The sequence below is a fragment of the Falco peregrinus genome, chromosome 9 (genome assembly GCF_023634155.1).
Source record: "Falco peregrinus isolate bFalPer1 chromosome 9, bFalPer1.pri, whole genome shotgun sequence".
Classification (NCBI taxonomy): Eukaryota; Metazoa; Chordata; class Aves; order Falconiformes; family Falconidae; genus Falco; species Falco peregrinus.
The window spans coordinates 18,297,292-18,320,789 of NC_073729.1; the positions used below are offsets into that span (position 1 = coordinate 18,297,292).

The 23,498-nt window shown below is 42.4% G+C and overlaps 1 protein-coding gene across 3 annotated transcripts in view; it reads left to right on the plus strand.

Annotated features, from left to right (window-relative positions):
- Positions 1–7,444: 7,444 nt before the first annotated feature.
- ANO1 (anoctamin 1) overlaps positions 7,445–23,498 on the plus strand; it is an 82,318-nt gene continuing 66,264 nt past the window's right edge. For 2 of the 3 annotated variants that reach the window (XM_027790858.2, XM_027790859.2), the window contains exon 1: positions 7,446–7,625. In XM_027790858.2, the coding sequence (XP_027646659.1) occupies positions 7,568–7,625 (58 nt within the window). In that variant the 5' untranslated portion in view covers positions 7,446–7,567. Of the gene's footprint in view, positions 7,626–23,498 lie in introns of all 3 variants that reach the window. The other variant, XM_055814600.1, reaches the window with a different exon arrangement.

A 23,498-nucleotide genomic window follows, 5' to 3' on the forward strand; every position in this document is an offset into this window, starting at 1 on the left:
GGCTGTGGGAACACACCAGACCCACTGTCAGCCACTTGTTTTAAAACATCAGTGTGTGCTATAAGCAATGCATTTTGCTGGTGCATTTGTGTACAATATCAACTGACATGGCTTTGTTATTCTTAATTACCCAGCTGGATACAGACAACGTAATTATATTTACAGGTACATTGCTGGAATATGGTGTTCAGTCTGACCAGGAAGCAATCACTTCTGCTTTATTTTATTTATATAGATTCAAAGCACAATGTAAAAATGTCTATACTCTTTCATGGATCCATTTGATATTCAAAAACATGTACATGAGGATACAACCATACCTGATTACCAAGACCAGCACTCATCTACCGCAGGTGATGCTCTCTCTTGCTAAGATCTGCATACCCTGTCCCAAATGGATGATTGCATATTAAAACATTCTTCTTCAAAATTTTCTGTATATCCTTCTTTCAATACCTATCCTGCAGAAACACAGAGGTTTGAGGCTGGAAAAGCAAACACTGTTTCTTTAATCACCTTGTCATCCTCAATGTTTCTCATGCTGGTGCTTGGATATTCATGTTTTGGAAAATATTGGTGAATCTCTCTGAACTTGCTATTGACTCACAGCCCTGGGCTGGATTCTCAGTTCATTGTTCCTTTGTTTCCAGGGAGTCTTCACAGAGGTCTTGACTGAACTCATGATTCACATGTTTAAACCACAAACACCTAGGAGATAAATTGTGGATATTAAAATAGATAATGTAACCAGTTTAAAAAAAACCTAAAACCAAACCACACCAAAAAACTAGCAAACACCTGTTACCAGAAGTTGTAACTGAATATATGAAAGTATGTAATTTAAACATACAATTCAGTGATAGCCACATGTGTGATTTCACTGCTAATATCTTATGCCCATGGAAAGACATATAATAGTTGCCTGTTACCTGGGAAATAATTGCTATATGCAGACCACTGAGACTTGCACTAATTAAATTCTGAAAAAGCAAACATACAATCATGTGTAATATTATCAAAATATTAGTGCAACAGGTTCTTTGCTGTTATACTACAATCTGGTACTATTATAACTTCAAGTCTTCACTCATTTACACATGTTCTAACTTACTACTTCTTGTGAAGCATTGTTTTAAAATAATGGTCTAAAATGGTTAGCTACCACTGCATAAAATGCACTTGTGACAGGGTCACATACAGCAGAGATGGCACAGCCTAGACAGAGTTAATAGATGCCTCAATATCTTCCCAGCTATGGCCATGCTGCTAAGAGGAAACACCTGAGCAGAGAGGGGCAGCCCCACCACCTACCCAGCGGGGAGCTGTGAGAGGGATCCCTGAGCAGTCACCAGGGAATAAAAAGGCTTTTGGCTCCTTCAGTTGTGGTATCTGGGCTGGATGCAGGAAAGAGAGGATAGTCTGGGTTCCTGGCTGGCTGGCTGGGAGGGTGGGATGAATAGGGAGCACAACATTGTGGTTTGGGACTGTTAGGTGTGATTCTTGGTTATCTGGGGGGTGGGGTGGGTGGCTATGTGGAGAGGCTGGAAGCACTAGCAGATCCTTCTGGAAGTGCCATCAAACCTGTAAGCTTTTTGGTGTCTGAATTCCACTGGATATCAAACCTTGGCCTGTTTTAATGGTATATCTGTTGATAACTAATGAGGCTATGAAAGTATTTAGGTTCTGGTATGTGAAAACTATTGCTGCCTGCAGTGTTAATGAAGTGTTAAAAACTTGTTAGTGGGCTGCCAGTCTGCAAGGACATTATTTTTTGCTGTATCTTTGTCCTGTTGATGTCTTGTAGATGGCTAGCATGTGGGCTACAGTCATCTAGTATCCAAGCCACTTAAATGGTATTTGCCTTGTTGTTAGTGTCTCCTTGTATCTTATAAGGCTTTACTGCTTCCTTTATAAATGGTGCAACAGCTGCAGGTTCAATGCAGACTAAATGTGTGTTGAGGGAGATGCTGGCTCCTACAAGTGTAAAGAGTGGTAAGTCAAGTCACAGCTAAATACTTTGCTCTTTTTTCCTCTGTATGATTCAAGCGACAGTAAAGCTATAAGAGCAACTTCTGGTAAGCAATTTTCTTATTTTTAAACATCATTGCCAAAAGACCAAAGACAAAGAGGCAGGTCACAGCATGCAGCCACAGCTTGCATGTGACAGCTTTGGACTGTACACCACAAAAAAAAGAAAACCAAAGATGCATGAAAACTGTTCTAATTTTTCCTACTCTGGTTACCTGAAGCTTCAGTTCAAGAAGGTAGTCAATAGCTGCTGCTGTTAGCCATGCAGATCAAAGAGAAGGGAACATACGCTTTCATGTCTAATGGAAATGGTCACGGATGAATAGACCTGACTTACAGCAAGAAGCGTTTGAGATTAGGAGAAACTTTTCTAAGTAGAAGGACAATTTAAAGCATAGCACCAGACTGCTACAGAAGCTTGAAACTGATGATGGCAATCTCATAAAAATGAGTCAGGAAAACTCAGATCAGCAGTAGCTTAGGTCCAGTTTTATCTGCTTTGGGTTACAGAGGGGCACTGAATCCATAGGCAGAGGGTTAAAAAAACTGGAGTGGGCTCACTTTCACTTCCCTGCCCCTCTGGCCAGCGCAGCTGGGCTAGCTACTGCTGTCATAATTTCCTTCCATCAGCAGCAAGGGGAGAATCAGAGACCAACTGTGACTCACATGGTCTGAGTCAAATCTTCTCTCTTGCTGTTCCTGTGAACACAGTTTACAGCATCTTCTAATTTAGTTTCAAAGTCCTGGCTGGGGTCTTGGGTGGTGTTACTTCCAACTCTAAATTGCAGTGGGAGGTTCCTCTAACTTTAGTAAAATGACACTTGGAAACTTTAGCAGCATTAATGGGAAAACCCTGCACATACCCGTAGTGGCTAATAGCAACTAGTGAAAGCATTTCATGGGGACATGAGAAAGGGAACAGTCCTCACACGTGCAGAAGCAGGGAGTCTTGTCTTCTATTTTTTTTTTTCTGCTCTTATGCAGTGCTTTATTTTTCACTTCTCTTCCATTGTCTACACTTGTGAAAATCAGTCATCCTAAATAATTATTCTTAATTTAGGGAATGTGTGGTGAACCCCAACCAGTTTCTGCCATTGGCACAGGCAAAGAACTGTAAAGTAGTTGATGTTTTGCACTATAGACACTGTTTGATTCGGTCCTTAAACTGCCTTCAGCTTTGAGCATATATTTGGCATACTAGCTATTACTATTTACAAACTAACATTTTTCTTTCTTAACTTTGGCAAAATGTTAAATCACAAAAAAAGACAGATTCTTCATGGTAATATTTAATATAAGCATGCACAGAAGCACTTGCAAGATCGGGGCATTGACGAAATAATGGTTTTAGCAGTATCTACTTAATTTCAACATAGATTATGCTTGACCTAAGTGAGTTCATAACAAATGAAATAGTCTGTGCTTTAGGTACATGATCTCTATATAAATGCTGAGTGTTATATAGCCAAAAGACTTGCCACACTCTGAGGTCCATCTAGCCTAGGACTCAGTGTATGTCAGTGGTAAGTAGCAAGGAAAGGAGATAAGAAACAGAACTTCCTTCCCCACAAATGCCTTTCCAACAATCAGAGGCTTAAGAGCGCTTACAGAGCTGAAAATTATAGCCAGACTGCTTTGTACAGTATACACCACCGGACCCATTTTTCACAAATGTTTCTCATCCCTTTTAAAAAAAGCTGTTCTTCTGACTTTGATTGTATCACATGAAAATGTAAGGATGCTCTTTATATATATTACTACTATGTAACAATTTATACAATCTTAGTTTCAGCATATTATGTGGGAAGAAAATCTCTTCTTGTTTCTCTTAGTCTTGCCACTTGCTAATTTCTCTGGGTATGCCTTGGGTTTTATTTTGTGACTTATGATTCCCTGTTCATCTTTCCTGTATTGCCAGTGATTTTGGGACTCTCTGGAACCTGATTCTCTACCCCATATGCAACATCTGTTAACTCTTTTTTTTGTATATGCATCAACAACAGCCAGGGATTATGTTGTGTGTAGTGCCAGAGGCAGGGAGGCAGGGGATACGCTGCTGTCACAGCCACAGCCAGGGTTTGTTTCACCATCATGTGATTGTGTTCATGCTGTTTCGGGTGGCTGCCAGGGATATGGGCTCTTATCTCTGGATGCCCCAGCCGAAAGGAGAGCTGGAGTGTATCCCTGCCTTTGCTGTGTGCCTCACAAAAGTGTAAAAGACTTCATAAAAATAGTTCAGAGGCAACTGCAAAGCAAAGAGGTGGTTGGTGGGCTGGTTGGTTTGTTTTGCTGTTTGGGATGGTGGGGCCAGTGTTATGCACAGGCATTTCCCCAGAGCGTGAGCACCGTGAACACCCAGAGCCTTTGCTTGGCTCCAAATCACGGGAGCTGAGAACTGCATTATTATTGTTATAAAGGTAGATAATACACTTTGCAGGGGCACAGTATAAATATTTCCAGCAAGTGCACTTACTATAGGTGTAGATGCCAAGCAGCACTGTCTCCTTCCTAATTGTTAAGAAAGCATTTTTGTTTTATTGCACAGACAGTAGATTCTCTGTCCCTCTGCCATTCTTCTCACAAGTACGTGTTGAGATGGCGCACTGGCTTTATCACATGCTAAGGAAGAAAACTGTAGCTGGAGTCTCTGCTTCCTATCAGCTCAACAGCCTATTTTAGCTCATGGGGCTCTTGAAAAGACAAATCTTATTTCCTCTGCTCTAATGTGCAGTTGGGGTCTAAGCAGTCCCGCTGCTCAGTTTGTCACTTCAGGTGTGAGAGTGGTCCAGCCTTTGTTAGTCTAATTACAAAGTCCATATGCCTGCACAGGGAGGAGCCCAGGGAATATTGACAGGTAAATGAAATAGTGCCAGCAGTACAGAGTGATGGAGGTCAGGGAGACTCTGTCCAGGTGCATGATTTTCCAGTTTCTGACAAAGGGCTTCTCCCAAGCTGCTAAGGGATCTGCTAGAGCTCATCTAGGGGAGTGGGAAGGACACTTGGTGTCCTGCCTCTCAGTACTGCTGGGTGGAGCACAGGTTCCAGAGCATACTGAGATTTTTCCATTTTCACTCAAACCTGAGCCATGTCAGCCCAGGACCTTCTGAAATAATACCAGGCAATTAATGCATTTTCAGGACACTTTAAGTGTTAATGGGCAACTATTTATTTTTAAACATCTGGAATGAGACAGTACTGTCAGATTTATTTATTTTTTCCTGTGCGGGGCTGGAATACAAACTTAACTTTTCAAATCCTGCTTGTTGGTCTAAAACTTCATAAAGTTTGTTACAAAATGATGTCATTGATCAGCTGGCTTGCCTCTGGCTCAGCTTTCAGTAGAGAATTACCTGCAGAAAAGCTAGCCCTTTGGTGAAGGCACATGCTGTGCCTGCCCTGTGTGTGCATATATCCAGGCTGGGTTCGTGCCCCAGCTATAGTTAGTAGTTGCTCATGGAGGTTGTGGTCATGATGAGATAGGACACTGGAATACAACATTATTTCCAGATTTTTTTTTTTGTTTCACATTCATAAAACAAATATATATGTTGGTCTCATGCCCACATTTGGTTCTGTTGCAAATCCCCATCCAAAATAAATTAATTTTAGGCAAAGGAAAAAGAGCATGCTCTGAAGTGCCTTTGATCTCCAGTTAAGCAAGCCAATAAGCAAGGCTTCAGTTCAACACAATCTACTTGCTGGCTCTTCTGCTAATAATAAACTAAGTAATGTGCATTTTAAAAATAGTTGAAATCCATACTGTCTCAAAAAAGCACAAAAGTTGAAAAGGAGTAAAAAGGTATGAAATGTAGCCTAAAAGCACCCTGACTTGGTGTCAAAGCCTCTAGGGATTATATTCTATGAAGAAAAAATCTGTATGCGCACAATTCCCTTGTTTATATGTTTATCTTGATGTGTTTTCTGTCCCTTGTGTCAAACCTCCAAACAACCCAGGAAAGATGCTTTTACAGTTTTAAAAATACAGTCCCGCAGAGATATCTGAGCCATAACCCGTTATTCTTTTGGTGACAAAGGAGAGTTGAGAGTGGAATTAGGACCACAGTCTAAGTGGGAGCACTGTCTGCTCACTGTCATGTGGTGGGGAGCCCTGTGCTACACCCCAGTGGTGCTGGGCACCTTGGTTTTTGAAGGGGGGGACACGGGGAGAATGCTCTGCCCCACAGGCCAGTTCGCCATGGTGCCACACAGTTTCATTGCAGCCTGGGGTTGAGTACCACCAGCAAGATGCTGCCCTGTGATGTCCCTTTTGCGGGTGCTAGGGGACCTGGAAGGGTCTGGGTACAGCAGGAGCACAGCGGTGTGCAGAGCTTGCCCTCGTACAGTGATTGTGGGGTACTTGGGGGCTGCCTGCCAGAAGCCGGGAAGCCTGCTGAGCCTGCTTCCTGCTGGCAGAGCTCTTGCGTGCTTCTGTCTTTGCATTTTTGAGGGTTAAGGGCTTGTCCGAGATTTCAAAAAGAGAAAGCAGTCGGAGAACAGTGCAGATAAATTTGTGTCAGTTTTGGCCAAATGGGTTTCTGCAGCCCAGCACAGGATCAGACAGTGGGTTTAGAGAAGAACAGGGAATCCCTGTGGGGCACTGAAGAGGGGTTTGAATCAGTGGAGATGGATAAACCTGGAATCTTGTTCAAGCCCTGTGCAAATATTGTAGCCACCTAGCTGGAGGTGACAAAAGCCAGTGGCAGCTGTTTTTCTCCTCTTATTTCTAAAAAAAAATAAAAAGTTATAGAAAGGTAACCTGGTGGTATTGAGTGAGAGCCCAGGTTTGTTGGTGTGAACGGTGATCAGAGGGGAGGCAGCCTGCTGCCCCGGCCTCCCCGGGAGAGGGGCCCCGGCTGCTCACGGGTGGGCGCTGGGACGCGGCAGGTTTGCTGGGAGGGGGGGGGGGGCTCTCCCCAGCTGCCGCAAGCGCTGGCTCGGCTCCGGGAGCGCGCCAAGCCGCGCTTTGCCTTCTTTTTCTTATTTTTATTTTTTCTTATTTTTTTGTTAAACGGAAAGGTGTGGGGGCTTTTAACATCCCTATAGAACAGGCAATGGAGCGGGGCAGCGGTTAAGTCGCCTTAACCCCAGCGGCTGTAGGGACCCCCCGGGCCGCGGGCGCGCAGGGCGCGCTGACCTTTCGCGGACGCGCTGCCCCCGCCCGGCAGCTGCCGCCGTCGCTCCGGCGCTCGCCGCTCCGCGCCCAAGGTCAGGGCAGCCCCGCCGCCGCCACAGGTAGCGCGGAGCTGCGCGGGGGCGGTGGGGCGCGCTGGGCGCTGCCGGGCGGGGGGAGAGCGGCGGCGGCGTCACTCGGAGGGCCGGCTCCCCGCGGCGGGCCGCGCTCCCGGCGGGGCCGCCCGGCGCCCTTATTTAAAGTCTGAGCGGGGGGCGGCGGAGAGTGCGCGGTGCCGCTCGCTGGATGAGCGCGCCCTCCCGGAGAAAAGGCGAGGGAGGGGGGGAAGGGAGGAGGAAGAGGAGGAGGGATCCTGGCAAGTTCAGTTTGGTACCAAGTGGCGGCTAGGCTGCGGGGCTCGGCTAGGCGATGGATAAGGATGAGATCCACCTGCGCAGGCTGCCGGCCGCAGCGCCCTGGGGACCACGTAAGTTGTTCGGCGGCGGGGAGGTGCGGGGCTGGGGGTGCTCCCCCCGGCCGGGGAGCCGGCTCTGCGGGCGGCCGTTGGCGTCGGCTCCCCGCCCCGAGAGTCCGTCAGGGACTTACTGTTAGCGTTCCTTCAACTGCTTTTAAAAATACTGGAATAATCTCCAAAAAGTGCAGTGAAAGAAAATATTTTGTCTCCCTGTCTTACCCCCACCCCCCCCGCCCCCAAACCATAAAACAACGTAAAGTCCTTTTTACCTACATTAATATAGGAATTAAACGATATCTAACCCCAGGAAGCCAATCTAATTAAGAAAAACTGTTGGAGTACAAAGTATATGGGATAAATCCTTGAGTTGATGATTGCTGTCAATTCACACTGTGCTGTGGAAGACAGGAGAGGGGGAAAAAAAGTCTGAATGAAATGGGTCTGTCTCAGATTGTCAGTAATGTTTTTACAGAACCAGCTAAATCATGTATCTCTGGATCATTAACTATTGTGTGCAGCTAAATAAATTACATATATTGGAAGAGGAAAATACATTCCTTGGCTGAGAAGTTACAGAATGCTGAGAGCCAAAGAGCAGATCATTTGAATGGTAGGGGGTGGGAATTTCCTTGGCTTCCCTCTAGAAATAAATCACAGCTCAGTGTCTGTGTGCATGTATGTGCACCCACATATGCATTTATATACAATCTTCATGCTCACACACTGTGTATATAAAACCTTCACACACATGCCTTGGAACACAAATTTTACAAGTGCTATTTACTGAACGCATTTTTCTACCAGTTTAGAGACAATAAAACTAGAATTGAGATGCTAACCAGGAACATACTGGAACACATTTGATTATCCAGCTGAACTGTATACAAATGAAGTAAATTTAGCATGGCACCATTTATAAATTCCATGCTTTACAATCAAAATTCCAAATCTAACTGTTTGCAGCTAAGAATAGCATGGGGGGAGCCCTTTTCTTTACTCCCTCTTTTTGGATTCCCACGAAAACCGTTATCCTAGAGTCTACTCATTAAATGGCCAAATATTTCACTGGAGTTCAGCCCATTTCTAAAAGAAACGTTGTGTGCTCATCAAACCGTAGGCTAGCCGGAGCACTCAGAATGAAAAGAAAACTTTCTTCAATGTCTGACACAAAACAGCTGGGCTTTACATCTAAATACTGGGGGATGGAGTTTCTGTATGCTACTGGTTGTCCCACGTTAACTTCTTTATTAAAATAAGGAGGGGCTTGAACTTTTCAAAACTGCAGTGGAAAGGAAGCAAAGCATGGGAAGCTGAAGTGTCATCGCAGTACATTAACAGAGATATCGGTAAGAGGACTAAATGATAAAATGGCACTAGAAAGCTCTAGCATTACTCATGGGGCAGGTGGCAATTTATCATGAGGTAATTACAGTGATAGGGTGAGAGTCCTAAGAAATTGTTCAAGTGGCTCTTTATCTTTGAGAAACTTTACATAATATTTTACAGTGACATTCTCTATTTAATTTACTGAATCACCCATTAGCAGCATGAACGCTGTGTACCAGCTTCATTAATGAGTTCAAGGACCAGTTTTGTTCTCGGAAGGGCGTGTTTGTATTTCTGTTGAAGGACCTATCCAAAAGAGCTTATTTGTAAAAGCTGTTTATAAGATCAAACTCGGATCTGATTACATAGCGGATCCATGTATTACAGTACAAATCCTATCCAGTTGTTGGTGTTTATCGCTGGAGAGATGTGGAGACCTGCCTTTGATGTTTTCACATCATCTATATACTCAAAAAACCCTCCCGTGGACAGCTAAGGAAACTTGCTTGTTACAAAGATTTAGGAAAAAGTTGGAGTTGGCGAGAGGATGATAGAAGATGGGAAAGCAAAAGGGATCCTATACTCACCTTAGCTCTGGGTAAATACTATCAGTTGTCTACATCCAAAGTACTGTTTTACTTTTCTCTAGCAAGTGACGTCAGCATGTTATTTTTGGCTGTTTTGGTGGCATGAAAGGACAGGTGTCCTCAGCTACATCTGTGCCCTAAGGACCCAGACATTGCAGCTGATGCCTGCCATCTTATTTTATGCCAATTTCCTCCTTATGTTCTGGGGGAAGGAGTGCATCTAATGAAGATGGGGTGAGGGTCAGAATCAAGATGGGCTCTGGGGAATGGTACTGTCATGTTGGCGTTTGAACATGGTGATATCCTGTCACTTCAGCAAAAGGCTTAGAGACACTGGGACAAGTGCTCAGGACTAAGTGCAGGATTAGGAGTCAAGTCTTTACCCCCTACATTTCAGCAGTCAAATATTCCCTGAGCGAATATCTGACCCCTTTGGAAACCACGAGAGCTTTTTTGTGACAGACTTAAATGTTGTCAGACTATCACCTCAGAAAATGAAATGTTTTCCCTTTTTTCTCCGGAAGACATTGTTCAATCTGGAACTGGGACTGCCAGCATGGCTCCATAGGTTTCTGGTATGTATTATCCTGCTTCCCATGGTAGCACTGCAGCTATTTCCACTAACAGTGAAAATGATGAAGCATATTAAGCTAATAATTAATCAGAGATGACAAGGGACTAATAACTGTATTGATTTAATTAGGACTTCTTTTCCAGCTCTGTAACTTGCAGTCATGCACATCATTAACTTAATATTTTAATTTGTAGTAATAACTTATTAATTTCTGGGGATGAGCACATGCAGAGCTGAAGCAGCAGCTCTGACTTTGTGCTGGACTGCAGACATGTGCCTCAGTTCTGTCCTGTGCGAGACTGACAGCAAGCAGGGCAGGTTGCCAGTCACTGAGAGTGGTCACAGAGCATTGAGGCGGTGGGAGATGGGGCATTGCAGGAGGAGATGTGGCGGATGCGCCGGTGAGGTACGGGTAGCTCTATGGCTAGATGCTGCGTTGTACGGGTGTGACATGAAATATGGGTAAAAGTAGCATGCCAAAACAGAAGGCAGGAGAGTAACCCTGGGAAGTAGCAGTATTTATTGGCATCAGGAAGGGAAAAATGTCCCATTTGACTTGAATTACACCCTTTGGATTCTGGCAATTTTGAGAAAAGGAAATGCTTGGGGACATGCTGTGGTTGGAAAATAAGGCTCGCTTTAAATTAGAATCACTTTGGGAAGAAGGAAAAAAGGAAGGAACAAACATGCACTACAAACTTCAGGACTTTGCTTGTGTGAAAGGCTGACAAATGCTAAGTTAGCTCATCTTCCCACCCCATTTTAGTGGGGGTACTTAGCACTCGCTGGGGCATGTTTGGCATCTTACACAGCTTGGTCATCAGCAAGCCACCCTCTGATACACTCCTGACCAGAGACTTCTCCAGGAGGCAAGGGGGGGAGAAGCTGCTCTCACTGAGAGCATAATGCTAAATATATGGCTGTATCACACTGTATGGCAAGGTTTGTGACTTTGGGAAAGAGATCCCATTAGCCTCCGCACAGAGCTCTGTATCCTGCTCTGTATTACCAAGATACTTGTAAATCTTTGCACTGTACAGTCGAAAGGCTGAATCCTCTGCTATGGCTTCATTTGGTGCAGAGAGCGGTCGGCATTGGGACGAGATCTATGCAAGCCAGAAGCACTGAGCAGGCTCCAGAGGAGAGCTTGTCCAAAGTCCTTGGCATTGTCCTTCAGCAAGATGATGGGGACTTTGAAGTACTTAGGAATGTTTAACAGCTTTTCATATGGAGTTGTTGGGTCACTCTAGGTAGACCATTAGACTGATGAGCTCTGTGAACAGAAGCTACCACTTCTTATTTCTTGTGAGAGTTTTCAGGGATTCTAAAAAAGTACTGTGCACATCCTTATATTTTATTATGCAAGCCAAGTCAGCGGTAGTGGCATGGAATAGTTCTGCTTACTTTCAGAGACCGCAAACGTGGTTTAGCTGGGGACAATGTGTGCCGGTATGGGAATATTCACCTTCCCGACCTCACACATGTTTGCTGCTGAACTTGAGATTATGACAGGATTTGCAGTTCTGCTGTAGGTACAAACCCCAAGAGGGGTTTTACAAATGACAGATTTTCAAGGGTTGGCAGCCTACATGCCTTGCTGGGACCCTATCACGGTGTTATTTTCAGTGGTGCTAAGTCATCTTGTGCCAGCTGTTAGATCAAAGTAATGTAATGGAGTTATGTGACTACCAGTGCGCAACTTTTTTCCGGTACTTGGAAGAGCAAAAAGATAGTGGTGTCTCCATCATTGCTGCAAGGTAATTTATGGTACATATAGGCCTTTTAGAAACAACCGCAATGGCTGCCTTGCTTGGGAGGCTCTGAATGCACAGGAAGCAAAGCTCCTTGTGCTGGGCTGCATTAGTCACCACCGCTGCTTCATAGGCTAGCCCACATGCCCTCAAGGGAAACAGATTTTTATTTATTTGGTTTAGCCTTTGATTTGTATCCCTCATGCCTCTATTTCTGAAAGTAGTACTACATCCTGGTGGGAGGGCCAGCCCTTCTCCCTGCCCCTAACCTCCCTGTATCCTTTAGCCTTTATCTGCAGACAGCTGACCCCTGTCCCTGTGTATATCTTCGCTTCTCATTTGTTCTGTTTCTTTGTGCTGCACCGCGTGTTCTGCCGTTTCAGCTTCCTTTGCTGTTTCTAGTGTCTTGTCCCTGAGTCTCCTCTGTGGCTGGCCCACATGCCAAGGTTTTCTCTCTTGTTCAGACTCCCACAGTTCACGTCTTTGAACCTTCCACTGGCAGTCTGTCCTTCCAGCCATTACAGAAACTATTTCCAGAGTTGAACAGATAAAAAGATGGTAGTAACGCCTGATCCAATGCCATTCCTCTTCAGTATCTTTGCCTGCTTACCTTATCTGCATATCTGATTTATTCTTGGCAGCTCTGTATCTGTGCTAGGACCTGGATGTACATTCTTATTCCTTTGAGTGGAGCATTAATAATATATATAATCACTGAAATGTCCTTTCAGACCACAGCTCTTATTTTTTTTAAACTGACCTATGATGTTTTGCACATGACTGTACATGCTCCAAGAGAGTTTAAAAATCTAAAATCTGTTATGAAAAGGCTAAGTGGTTTGCAGGCATTAACTGCTCTTTTTATATCTTATAAATTATTTAACTTGTATCATGACATCAGTGATTACAAGTTATGTATTCCTGGCTCCTAGTCCTGCTATGTTACCGCTCCCTTTATTTGTATCCTGTGTATGAAGAAACTTGAGTGGTATGTACTAAAATGAGAAAAGACTTTTTCTAAACACATTGCAAATATTTGATGCCTCTTGTACCTCTTCATTGATGTCAGCTGATGTCCTTGCAGAACAAACTTGGAATACGCAATAGGGTTCTGTGTGTTGATAAGTAAGGTTCACTAAGAAAAAATTTGTCCAGGGAGAGACAAACACATTTCACAGCATTTGGTTAATAAAAAGGGAAGAGGCTGGCAACTAAATTACATATCCAGTGCAGATTCAGGATACATTTTTAAAAAATAAATAGGAAAAATGAGTGGTTACTGACTGCATTCGTTACTTTTACCTCTATGATATCACTGAAGAGTCCTCTGAATACATTTTTAAGCTCTTCTTTTTAACGTGATATTGTGGGAGTTTTGTAATTGTTCTTAAGAACAGGAACAAGAGCCAAGGTGGGAGTTTCAGGGCTAAGCATCACTCAAAAGTTTTAGTTTTTTACTGCTTGGAAGAAAGGAAAGTGACAGAAATGTGTCCAGCACAGCATTAACAGTCAAAGAAAAGCCTGTTCTGTATTTATGCTTGATCATTTGTACTATAAGCATCTTGGCTGACGATGTACTGCAAGATATGTCAATGAACGTGCTTTGCAATTCTTCCCGGATTTTGGCAGGCAAAGATTCAAAATATGGTATGACTTTATGCTTGTGGTATGATTGCCCAGAAGAAATCTACTGCAGACTGCAAAAGATGGAAGCTTTTATGCAAATACCAATAAATTCATCACAGTGTGTTGCAGCGCTATTGTCCTGGAAAGGCTTTCTACTGATGGATGTGTGCTATTTTGGCAGCCCAGCAAGAGGAGGAAAAAGAAGGGATGTGTGGGCGTACTGCATTTGCTGCTATATTCTTGGGAGCTAAGCGTCCAGCTCCATATTAAATCACCTACCTTGGGTTTGGTTAGCATTGGCGTGGTCTGTTTGTATGGAGAAGCTGATCTAGACCTTGAGACCTTTTCTCTGGTTTTAACCTGGTATGGAGACTGTTGATGGAAGGTGTGTGTGTAACCGTTTGGGATGTACCAGCTGGTGCCACAATGAATCTGAAGGGAGGTATCAGCTGTAGGACCACTGAAAGGGTACGACTAAACAGACCATGTCAAATCAGCTGTAGCATGTGTGGTGAAAGCACCCTTTCCTGAGGCTCACTAGTGGAAACTACAACATTATTGTCTGTATCCTGTGTTCCTGGCATGGAGTCTGAGAGTGGTCTAAAGAAGGAAAATGGTTCTCTGCTTGTAGTCTGAATGTTGGTATGTAGTCAGCAAACCTCATCCAGATGCTTGTATCTTGCTGCATACTTTTGAGTGTTCTTTTTCTGATGAATGGCAAGAACAGGTTTCTAAAAATAAATTAATGGTTTTCCCTTTTTACTTCCTGTGACTTAATATACTTTATTTATCTGTATAGCTACTAGTCATCGTCATTCTTCAGCTCACAAGAGTATAAACAGAAATGAGCCTGAGTCACAAAGGATGGATGTGAAACCAGGCTTTTTCCAGGATTTTAGCCAGGTGTAGGAATTGCAGCCTGGGGATGATGGAGGGAAAGGGCTGGCTCTGGGGTTGTGCCTCAGGGGTCTCACATGTCAAATAGGTAGCGTGGAGGTGAAATACTGCCTGCTGCTGCTTTCTACATTCTTCTTCCAAGGTGGTAAGTCCTTGCAGCTCTGTGCAAAAAGTTAACAAAAAATTTTAAAGAGTGGATTTTTAAGGTTAGTTTATTACTAAAACAATAAAACCCAAGTGAGATTCCAGGTAATTGTTCTCTTGCATTACCTCTAAGGTTGATCACGCCAACATCCAGAGCAACAGTTACTTTCATTTAATTGCTCAAGCAACATACTTTAACAAATTTAGTCTCCTAGGGCACATAGTCAATTCATCATGCTGCTGATAGTATGCTCCAAACCAATCATAAGCTTGAATCAAACAGATCTGAAAATAAACTAATGTTATTGGGATTTTTAGGAAGTGGTCTCCTTTCTGTAGTGATTGCCTACTAAAATTTAAGGCTGCTCTGTACAACGATAGCAGAACACGTTGTAATTTTGTTTACTCATTAGAAATGTGAAGTAATCTGACCTCAAACATGCTAAGCATCATTTTCGTTCCTAGAACATATCTTGGGAGTACCTCTTGTTGTTGCTAGCAGCACATCTTTATGTTATAATGTATGTTAAATAGGAAAGACAATGTATAAGGTATACTGGACAATACAAATTTGTGCTTTCTGGAGCTCTGTGTATACACACACCTATGTTTTGAGGTATGGCTAATAGGACTGACTTTGTGTCCTGTGGGAGAAGCAGACTTGCTAACAAAGAGAATAATGAAGAGTGAATGTCAAAATATTCCGCTTTTTTTTATCAGTGTGACTGATTATAGAGGGTGTGAATTGAGTAATCCTTAACTTTCATTTCCAGAAATATGGGTATCAGCACTGTATTAGTAGGGTTGTGCTTGCAGGCTTCATCAATTTATCTGTGAACAGTCTTCTAGGGTTTAGTGTTGATATTGACAGGGACATAGATTTGAAATGTTATTTCATCTTTACAATTGCTTTCAATAATCCATTTGGCAGATAACTGGGACCAGCTAAAAGGCACGAGAGAAGAATTTAAGGTATGTTGTGAGGACATACTTCAGCTAACAGAGACAACTATTTCTTTGTTACAGATTTGTTTTTCAGATTCAGTCATCTTGTAGAAATATTTTACTCCATGTGCCCTGAAATGTAAGGTGATGTTTGGGCTCTCGGAGTAGGAATAGATCCTGTTTCTGAACAATTGTACTCAAGGACATGCAGGAGATCCTCCTTTAGCTCATGTGGTAGGAAGCCAGGTTGAAAGGCAAAGGCTGAACACAGAAATCATGTCCTAGCCCTTTTGTACGTGCTTTAGAAGTGCAAAGAATTTCTTTATCCACAGATCTTAAAGGACTTCATAAACTTCAGTGAGCTCTTGGGAGCTCCTTTTGTATTGCATTCATTTGCTGTTGCAGAACTTCTGTTATCTGGCAAGAATTAATATGTTGAATTACGGGGTTTGACAGGTAACAGATGACGAGAATTGTCATTTTAGTTCACTTGAAATTGATTCAGCTGAGAGAAGGTAATACTTGTCCAGGATACAGCCATGTGCACTGTGTTGGTGAGAATGGAAGAAGCAGAGCAGTGTGTACCTGCCCCAGATTAAACAGGCTAAAATTTTTGTAGGTGCTCCTTAGTTCAGAATTGGAAATTAGACTGTGCTTACTCGCTGTGCTGTTTATTTTGAAGGGGACTGCTACTGTCACCACACTGGAGGATCTGGCCTAAATGAAATAGCTTGTTTTTTTAAATTGCAGCTGATTGTTTTTGTTTGAGAATGAATCTAATCTTTCAAACACACTAAGGATAATGACAAGTCATTGACTACAAGAGAAATTGTGCTCACCAGTACCATTCTTATACTGCCATAATGACTTGTCTCTTGTGTGTTGTGATAAAGTATTTTGAATTCATCTTAGCCATTTAAGTCCAGCTGACTATACAACTGAGTAGTTGGATAATAAACCCTGAAGGCCGCATACTAATTACCAATGGAAGAGCAGAAACAGGCTTTGGTTTAGATTTTAAACATTGCTACGTACCAGAGGTGTAGAAATAGAATCAAAGCCTTTTAAAGCTAATAGTTTCTAAATGGCAGATTAATTAATTTAATTTTTAAACTTTCTCTTTGTAGCATCTTGCTAACAAGCTTTCTGTTAAAAGAGCAGATGCCTGCTTCCAAAACAAGATCTTTTTTGTCTTGATAATACAAATTAATGAAAGCTTTCCCTTTTCTCTTTCTCTTCAGTGTATTTTCTCAAAATAGCTCCTTGGGGCTGTATCCTGCAATTTGCTGTGCCCTCTGGCCCTTGTCCAGTAAAGCACTTAAGCGTACAAATAGCCCTGGTTTTGGTGGGAAGTGGGCAACTGAACACATGACCCTCCTTGTGTGTCCCAACAACTTCCATGCCTTTGTGTTTTCAAGCGGAATCTGCAGCATGCTTCCCACCCTGCACAGTGTTTCTCCACCAAATGCAAACAGTATTTCACAATACAGACCTGATCCATCCTTCATGCATCTGTTTAAGGGGTTTTAAGAACTGTTCAGTTGAAGTGGAGGATCTTTGCATTTCAGGTAACTTCTCCTGGACTCTGCTCTGGAATCCAGTGGAGATCTTGCCATCCATCTTAATTTTGGAAGCAAAGCACATGTCTAATGGCACTAAATCTTTAAAGTAAAACCCAGTCAAAGTAGTTCCTGGGAACCTGCAATTGATTTCAGTCCAGCAGTTACTCTGTATTGACTGACTTGAGCACATTGTCGATCAGTAGTGGGAGTTGCCTACAGAGACTTGGTTGCGGGAAGCTTTCATGTTTTGCAGGTAACAAGTAAAATCAGGGACCTTAGCAAACATATTTCAACCTCAATGGGAACAACCTGGTGTTTAAAAAAGAAAAAAAAAAGCATTTATGTCTCATGCACTGCATAAAGGGTGTATATGTCCTGACATTTAATAATATAAGTAGGAAAATAAACATTTCTCATAACCAGACGATTACAAGGGAATGTCCTTCCTCTGGAGTTTGGTATTGCTGTCACACCAAAACAGGGAGCTAATTTCAGCTTCTACCCTTTCCTAAGTTTGATACCATTGCTCTTTCTGTTTCTTTGCACCAGATCCTTTTTGCAGCTACTTTTTTTTAAAATCTTTTTTTTTATTATTGTATGATTCAAAAGGAGGAGAAAAGAAAATATTACAGAAACAGAGACCAAACTGGGTAGGGAAAGTGTTTCAGCTATCCACAGGCAGGAAATTTGAGCTTCTTTGGAACCTGAATGAGAGCTGGAGCAACCTTGTTATTTTTATATATTTATTTCCCTGTTTGGCTGTTCTGCCTGCTTTTCCCACGTTATCATCAAAGTGGCCCCAGAAGGGACAGTTGTGAAACAGAAACTATCTGTGAGTAGAGGAACAAACCCAGAGCTTTTAAGCTACAGATGCCTTTGGTTTAGCAAAAACAAGCAACTTTAATTAAGTGTTTGCAACTGTTGCTGCTCTCTTCTAAATGTGTTTTAATATTGGGGGGTGAAATGGGGAAAGTCAAGAAGAGATGTCAGTGGCAGCCCCATCGTGTTGAGGTTTGGGTTGAGCCAGTATGTCTATGGTAGTTTCTCCCTCTTCCGACTCTCTGCCCTGGCCTGAATGCAGATAGGTTTGCAGCAGTGAAGCTAAAGGAAAAAATAGTTTCTTCCCTTGGTTCACATGAACTGCTTTGAACTGGAACAGATGTGGATGTACAGAACTATCTGCTTACAGCAACTGTTCCATTTATAACCACGGGTTTTCTATTCAGGTCTTTTTATCATTTTAACATTTTCTGTTTCCACATCCTTTTCCACAATAAAATATTCTTAACTAAATGGGTTTTCATCTCACATCCAAAACCTTTGCAAGTACTGTTTCTTGTGTGAACTTACAATGCCATCATTATTGTTCAGTGACTTTTTGTTAATAATGATGGTCAGTGGAGGCAAGGTCGAGTTTGTGGTATTTGTAAGACAGGATTCAGAATATCAGTTTATTACCAAAATAGGGCAGAATCTGCAGCCTGATGTAATGGTGATAAAATTTTGCAGAAGGTGTTTGGAATTTTTAAGTTCCAAGTCGCATTTCTATTAATTTTCTGTTCTGTTGAACTGTATTCAACTTTGGTGTACAAAATAATTTTGTGTGCAACCCAGACCAAAATTGTTCCAGTGAGTACAGATAAGAGATTCAAATTCAACCACAAAAATTCAGACAACAGTGGTGTTTTTGCTTTGTGTTTTTCATGAACTCATGCTTTGGAGTAAGTTCATTCACTGTTTGATTTGATTAAGTGCTCAATAATTAATTCCGCAAATGCACTGCTACGTAAGAAGGTAAGCCCTGCAGTTCCCATTGACCGAGACACAGGGATATGTCCCGAGATGAAGAAAAAATGCACAAAGTCACAGATGAAATCAGTAGTGGCGTTTGGTTAATCAGTTATGCCTCTCAGCTTCTACACTGGAGCAGACCATGTGGCCTTTATTACAGTATTAGGAATTCATTTTTTTAGAGTTACTTCAGTTTCTCTGTTCTCTAATTTTCTATGGAAACAGTCAGTTGTTTGTATATTGGAGACCGTACGTGTCAAGTTCTTTGTTTTAGTTCATTGGTTTTGGCCTTGACACAGAAAACAAAAATTTCATCAAAGTTGTAGAGACAGATAGGATTTTAATCTAAACCGTATTAAAAGTTAAAACCCTCTATGACTATGGGGTCTGTTAGGGTTCAGTCGGGAACTTCCTGCGCTGCCTTTGGGAGGCCAGAGATTTTTCTTCATAATCTGAAGGCACTTTTCTCTTCTGGTCAACTCAATACTAACTTGAAAACTGGATGGTACAGTCCTGTGAAACAATTTTGTGTTGGTGGGATACTCTGAGGTGTCCCAGTACTCCAGGCTATGGATTCATCATAGCATTGTGTAAGAAATGCTTTGCTGTTTTCAGGTTACCTTCACATTGCTCAAGTTGCATTAAGTTAAACTAAAGTAAAAGTAGGCATTCGCAGTATGGAAAAGAGTTTCAAATGTTCCCCAATAACAAATAGATGAAGAAACAAAAGGAAATTTTGTGCTTAATCTCCTCTTACCAAGATTAAACAGATCCCTCTCTCCATCTGTCAAGCTGGCATGGTGTAGACAGGTTTCTGACACACAACTTGCATTCGCTTAGACTCACTGAAACTCTTGTGTAGTTGCACCCCTGGGGTGCACTTTACAATGTGAAGCGTTTCTCTTGCTCTCTTCTCCTTCCCGTTATCTGTGTGCTTTCTATTTCAATGCTGTAGCTTGCTTTGTTTGGTTTAATTTTAAGTTTATTCTAAGAAAAAAAAAATAGATACTCAACTGCAAATATTTTTTTTTTAATCTCTTTAAATTTTTTTGGTTATACTGTGTCTTGCCACCACATAGAAAACCCTTTCCACATTATCCCCATGACAGAACTTTTCTCCTGAACTCTCCTAGTGTCCTTGCACTACCCTTCTGCATCTTTAACAAGAATTAAAACTTCATGGGAAGTTTTACCCAGTCCACAACCACATCAAAGCTGTGGTCGAAGTCCAGTTTTCAAACTCCAAAAGTTGGCCAAGTCTGGTGTTTCAGTTTTGATTTGATACGTTATATAGAGGCCCTACTTGCAACATCAGCAGAGGCTACAGAGCAGACACCAAGTTCCCAAAAACTAATTGCTGTCTGGACTGAGGCAACTTCTCATTTATCTCTTCCTGTAACTTGTTCATATGAGTTGTTTTGTCCTCTCTTTCACCAAAGCACCACGTAATTTGTCTGGTTTTAATATTGACCAGTAATAATTTCTTAATGTGAAGAATGTGTGGTGAAGGAAAATCCGTTTACAGTTCTTTGATAGATTAGTTCCATTTTTGTTCACATTTATGAGTTTTATTGACTTTATTTTTAAGGAAAAATAATTATGTGGAGTCTGGTTTTAGTCATGGTTCTGTTTTATGTGAGGAACAGACAAAGACCTGTCGCATTAGAAGAGTAAAATAAGATGGAGAAAAAGTGTTCTTTTCCTTCAACAAATAAATAAGTGCTTCCATCATACAAAAATATACAGCCATGTAACATGTAGGGCACTAAGGATAAGCAGTCACATCAACAGAGGGAAATCTTTGACAAGTTTTAGGTATGTCACTTGGACATGGGATGTATCTTAGTAGACAGTCTGTCACTTTTATTCCCTAATAACTTTTGACAAGAGACAGATGATATTGCAGAGGTTATTTTAAGGTAGATTGTTTAATTTCTGTCTGTTCTACTTCTTTCTTCTTTTTTTTCTCTGGATACTTTCCTCTTTTCATACCAAAAAAAAATCATGCCCCAGCTATTTGTTAAGCTTGGGCATTTGAGGTAAGTAGCTGGTTATATTTGGGAAGGAAGCAATAGATGCAGAGAGCAGCTGGATGCTGTCAAGAGTGTCAGTTCCTTGGCTGTGGGAGACATGCTCCCTGCTCACATCCCTCTGCCACGTGCTGCACCCCCGGAGCTAGGATGGAGCTTGGGGGCTACTGAATCTCCATCTGCAGGAAAGAGATGATATTCCCAAGCTGTCCCCAAGGTTCATGTGGAAGAATACATCTTTTTTCCTTCTTTTTCTTTCTGAATGCATGTTGTTCTTGGGTAAGGTGAGAACCTGAGAGTAGAGTATTGGTGAGTACTCCTGTGCAGAGCGATGCTGGTAGAGGTCAGTCACAGCCCTCGCCTTTGGGTCCCTGCAAGCCACAAGTCTTCCCTGGCACAGCTGAGCAGACTCCCTAACCGTATGGTTGTGCAGTGGTGGATAGAGTGTGTAAGAACATAGATTATCTGATCAGTATTTGTGATCAAAGGAGATTTAAGCATTGAGGTTTCCAAAAAAGAAACTGTTAACCAATGCCTGAGCATGTTTGATGCAGGCAGCTGGTGCTTTGCTGTCTCTCTGCATTCAGCTGTGCTCTCACAACACCAAATACATCCCCAGGGTGAGCACCCCAAGAGGCACCGAGTGCCCTCATCTCCCATAGCTTCCCACGGTCAGAGGGCACCAGGGAGGAGCGGTAAGTCAGAGGCAGAGCTGGGAAGCTGTGCAGCAGCAGTGGCTCCTTGCCTTCTGGGGCTGGCTCGTTTGGGATGGAGGACTGAGGACCAGAAGAAATGTAAGAGACCTTCTGGGTCCAATGTGGGAGCATTAGGGCTGTCCACAGAGGCATCACCTGGGAGGAAAGGGATTTTTTTTTTTTAAAGCTCTTGGAAGGGGGTAAATCTGGGTGATGCTCTGTCTTTTCTAGCTTCCCATTTTACAAAGACTGATTTGTTATCTCTGGAATGATCAGTAGATGAGGCTTGGAATATTTACTCACCAAATTTGAAGAGCACAGAAATTTACTACGGGAAACGTGTGTTCCTGTAGGCCGAAGGCTCCCAAGCCACAGTCTGCCTCCAGATGTGTCCCACAGCCTCCTCCAAGAAGGGGGCAAGATGTCTTAGCCCAAACAAATTTGCCCCTGAAGAATTTTCTCTCAGGTTCATCTGGAGTTCCAGGTTGGCTGGCAAAGTATTTTTTGAGATGCTGTTTTCATAAAACACGTAGAATCATAGAATGGTTTGGGTTGGAAGGGACCTTACAGATCATTTAGTTCCAACCCCAATGCCATGGGTTGGGGACCTTTCACTAGACCAGGTTTATCAAAACCCCATCCAACACTTGTATGCTTCCAGGGATGGGGCATCCACAGCTTCTCTGGGCCACCTGTGCCAGTGTCTCACCACCCTCACAGTAAAGAATTTCTTCCTAATACCTAGTCTAAATCTACCCTTGCCCTCTTGAATCCAATAAGCTCTTTGCATCAGTTGGTGTCTTGTCGTAAGAGTTCACCAAAGTTTGCGTGAACAAGGGTTTCAGTTTGCATTAGCTGTATTTTAGTGCTGGTTTACAGTGTCAGAAGTGTACAGCACAGGATCAAGGAACTATCTGTTAAAAACAGAGGGAAGGAACCATCTTTCCTCACTTAATTTGTACAGTAAAATTATGAACTTGGATAACGAGGGTTATAACTGTAGCATTTCTGAGGCCTTACATCAGTAACGTGTGTTGCTTTCTGTTTGTGGGTTTAGAAGCAAAGATCTTACAGCAATACCACCTTTAGCTCATCAGGAGATTTTGCCCCATTCTTGCCCTTCTGTTGCTTAAACACCCAATCAATGATGTGAGTCTGCTACACGCAGCCTTTACCTTACCTTGGATTTGGTAGTGTTATTTCTTTCCACCCCATTTATGCAATAATCTTACAGCTTAAAATGACAAGCCTGTCATCCCTTACTCAATACATGTAAAACTTAAACCCAATCAAAAAGTCCCAACAAAAGTAAACAAATGAGTGTGTACATGGATGTATAAAACCTGCTGCTACACTAAAGCTTTCTGAAAGCGCTAAAGAGTGAGTAGCTTATCCTTTAAACTCTCTTTATAAGGCTTTATGAGGGAGTAACTTGTAGCTTTTCTTTTTCTAGGGGGGCATCCATCAAGTGTCTGGAGTAAGCAAAACTGATAGTCACCGAAGTATGTGCTACAGTTTGGAAATGTCTGTCAGAGGCTGTCAAGGGAGCCTGAAAGAAAAATTGAAAAAGAGGTGGAATGTTATTAAAGCTATAATTATAAACATAGGAGGTACACTGATACTGTTTCTTTTCTTCAAAAGTGCCGTGTGAGCAGGGCTCGCTGCCTGGGAGTTTGCAGCATGGGATCCAGGAACCCTTTTTTAGGATAGAGGGGAAGATGCACGTTGTGTCACCAGATCTATGCATCCAAATAATGAATTTGGACCATAAGAGTTATGAATGATAGGATTCCTAATATTAGTGATTTCCACTGTCTGTAACTCGGGTCCAGCAGGCAGGTAATTGATTGAAAGAAATACAAGCAGCCCCTTCACTGGAAAATATTTGACTCTTGACCGGTTTTGAAATGCAAAATCCCTAGTCTGTTCCCAGTGCCACATAGTGTGTGGATATGGC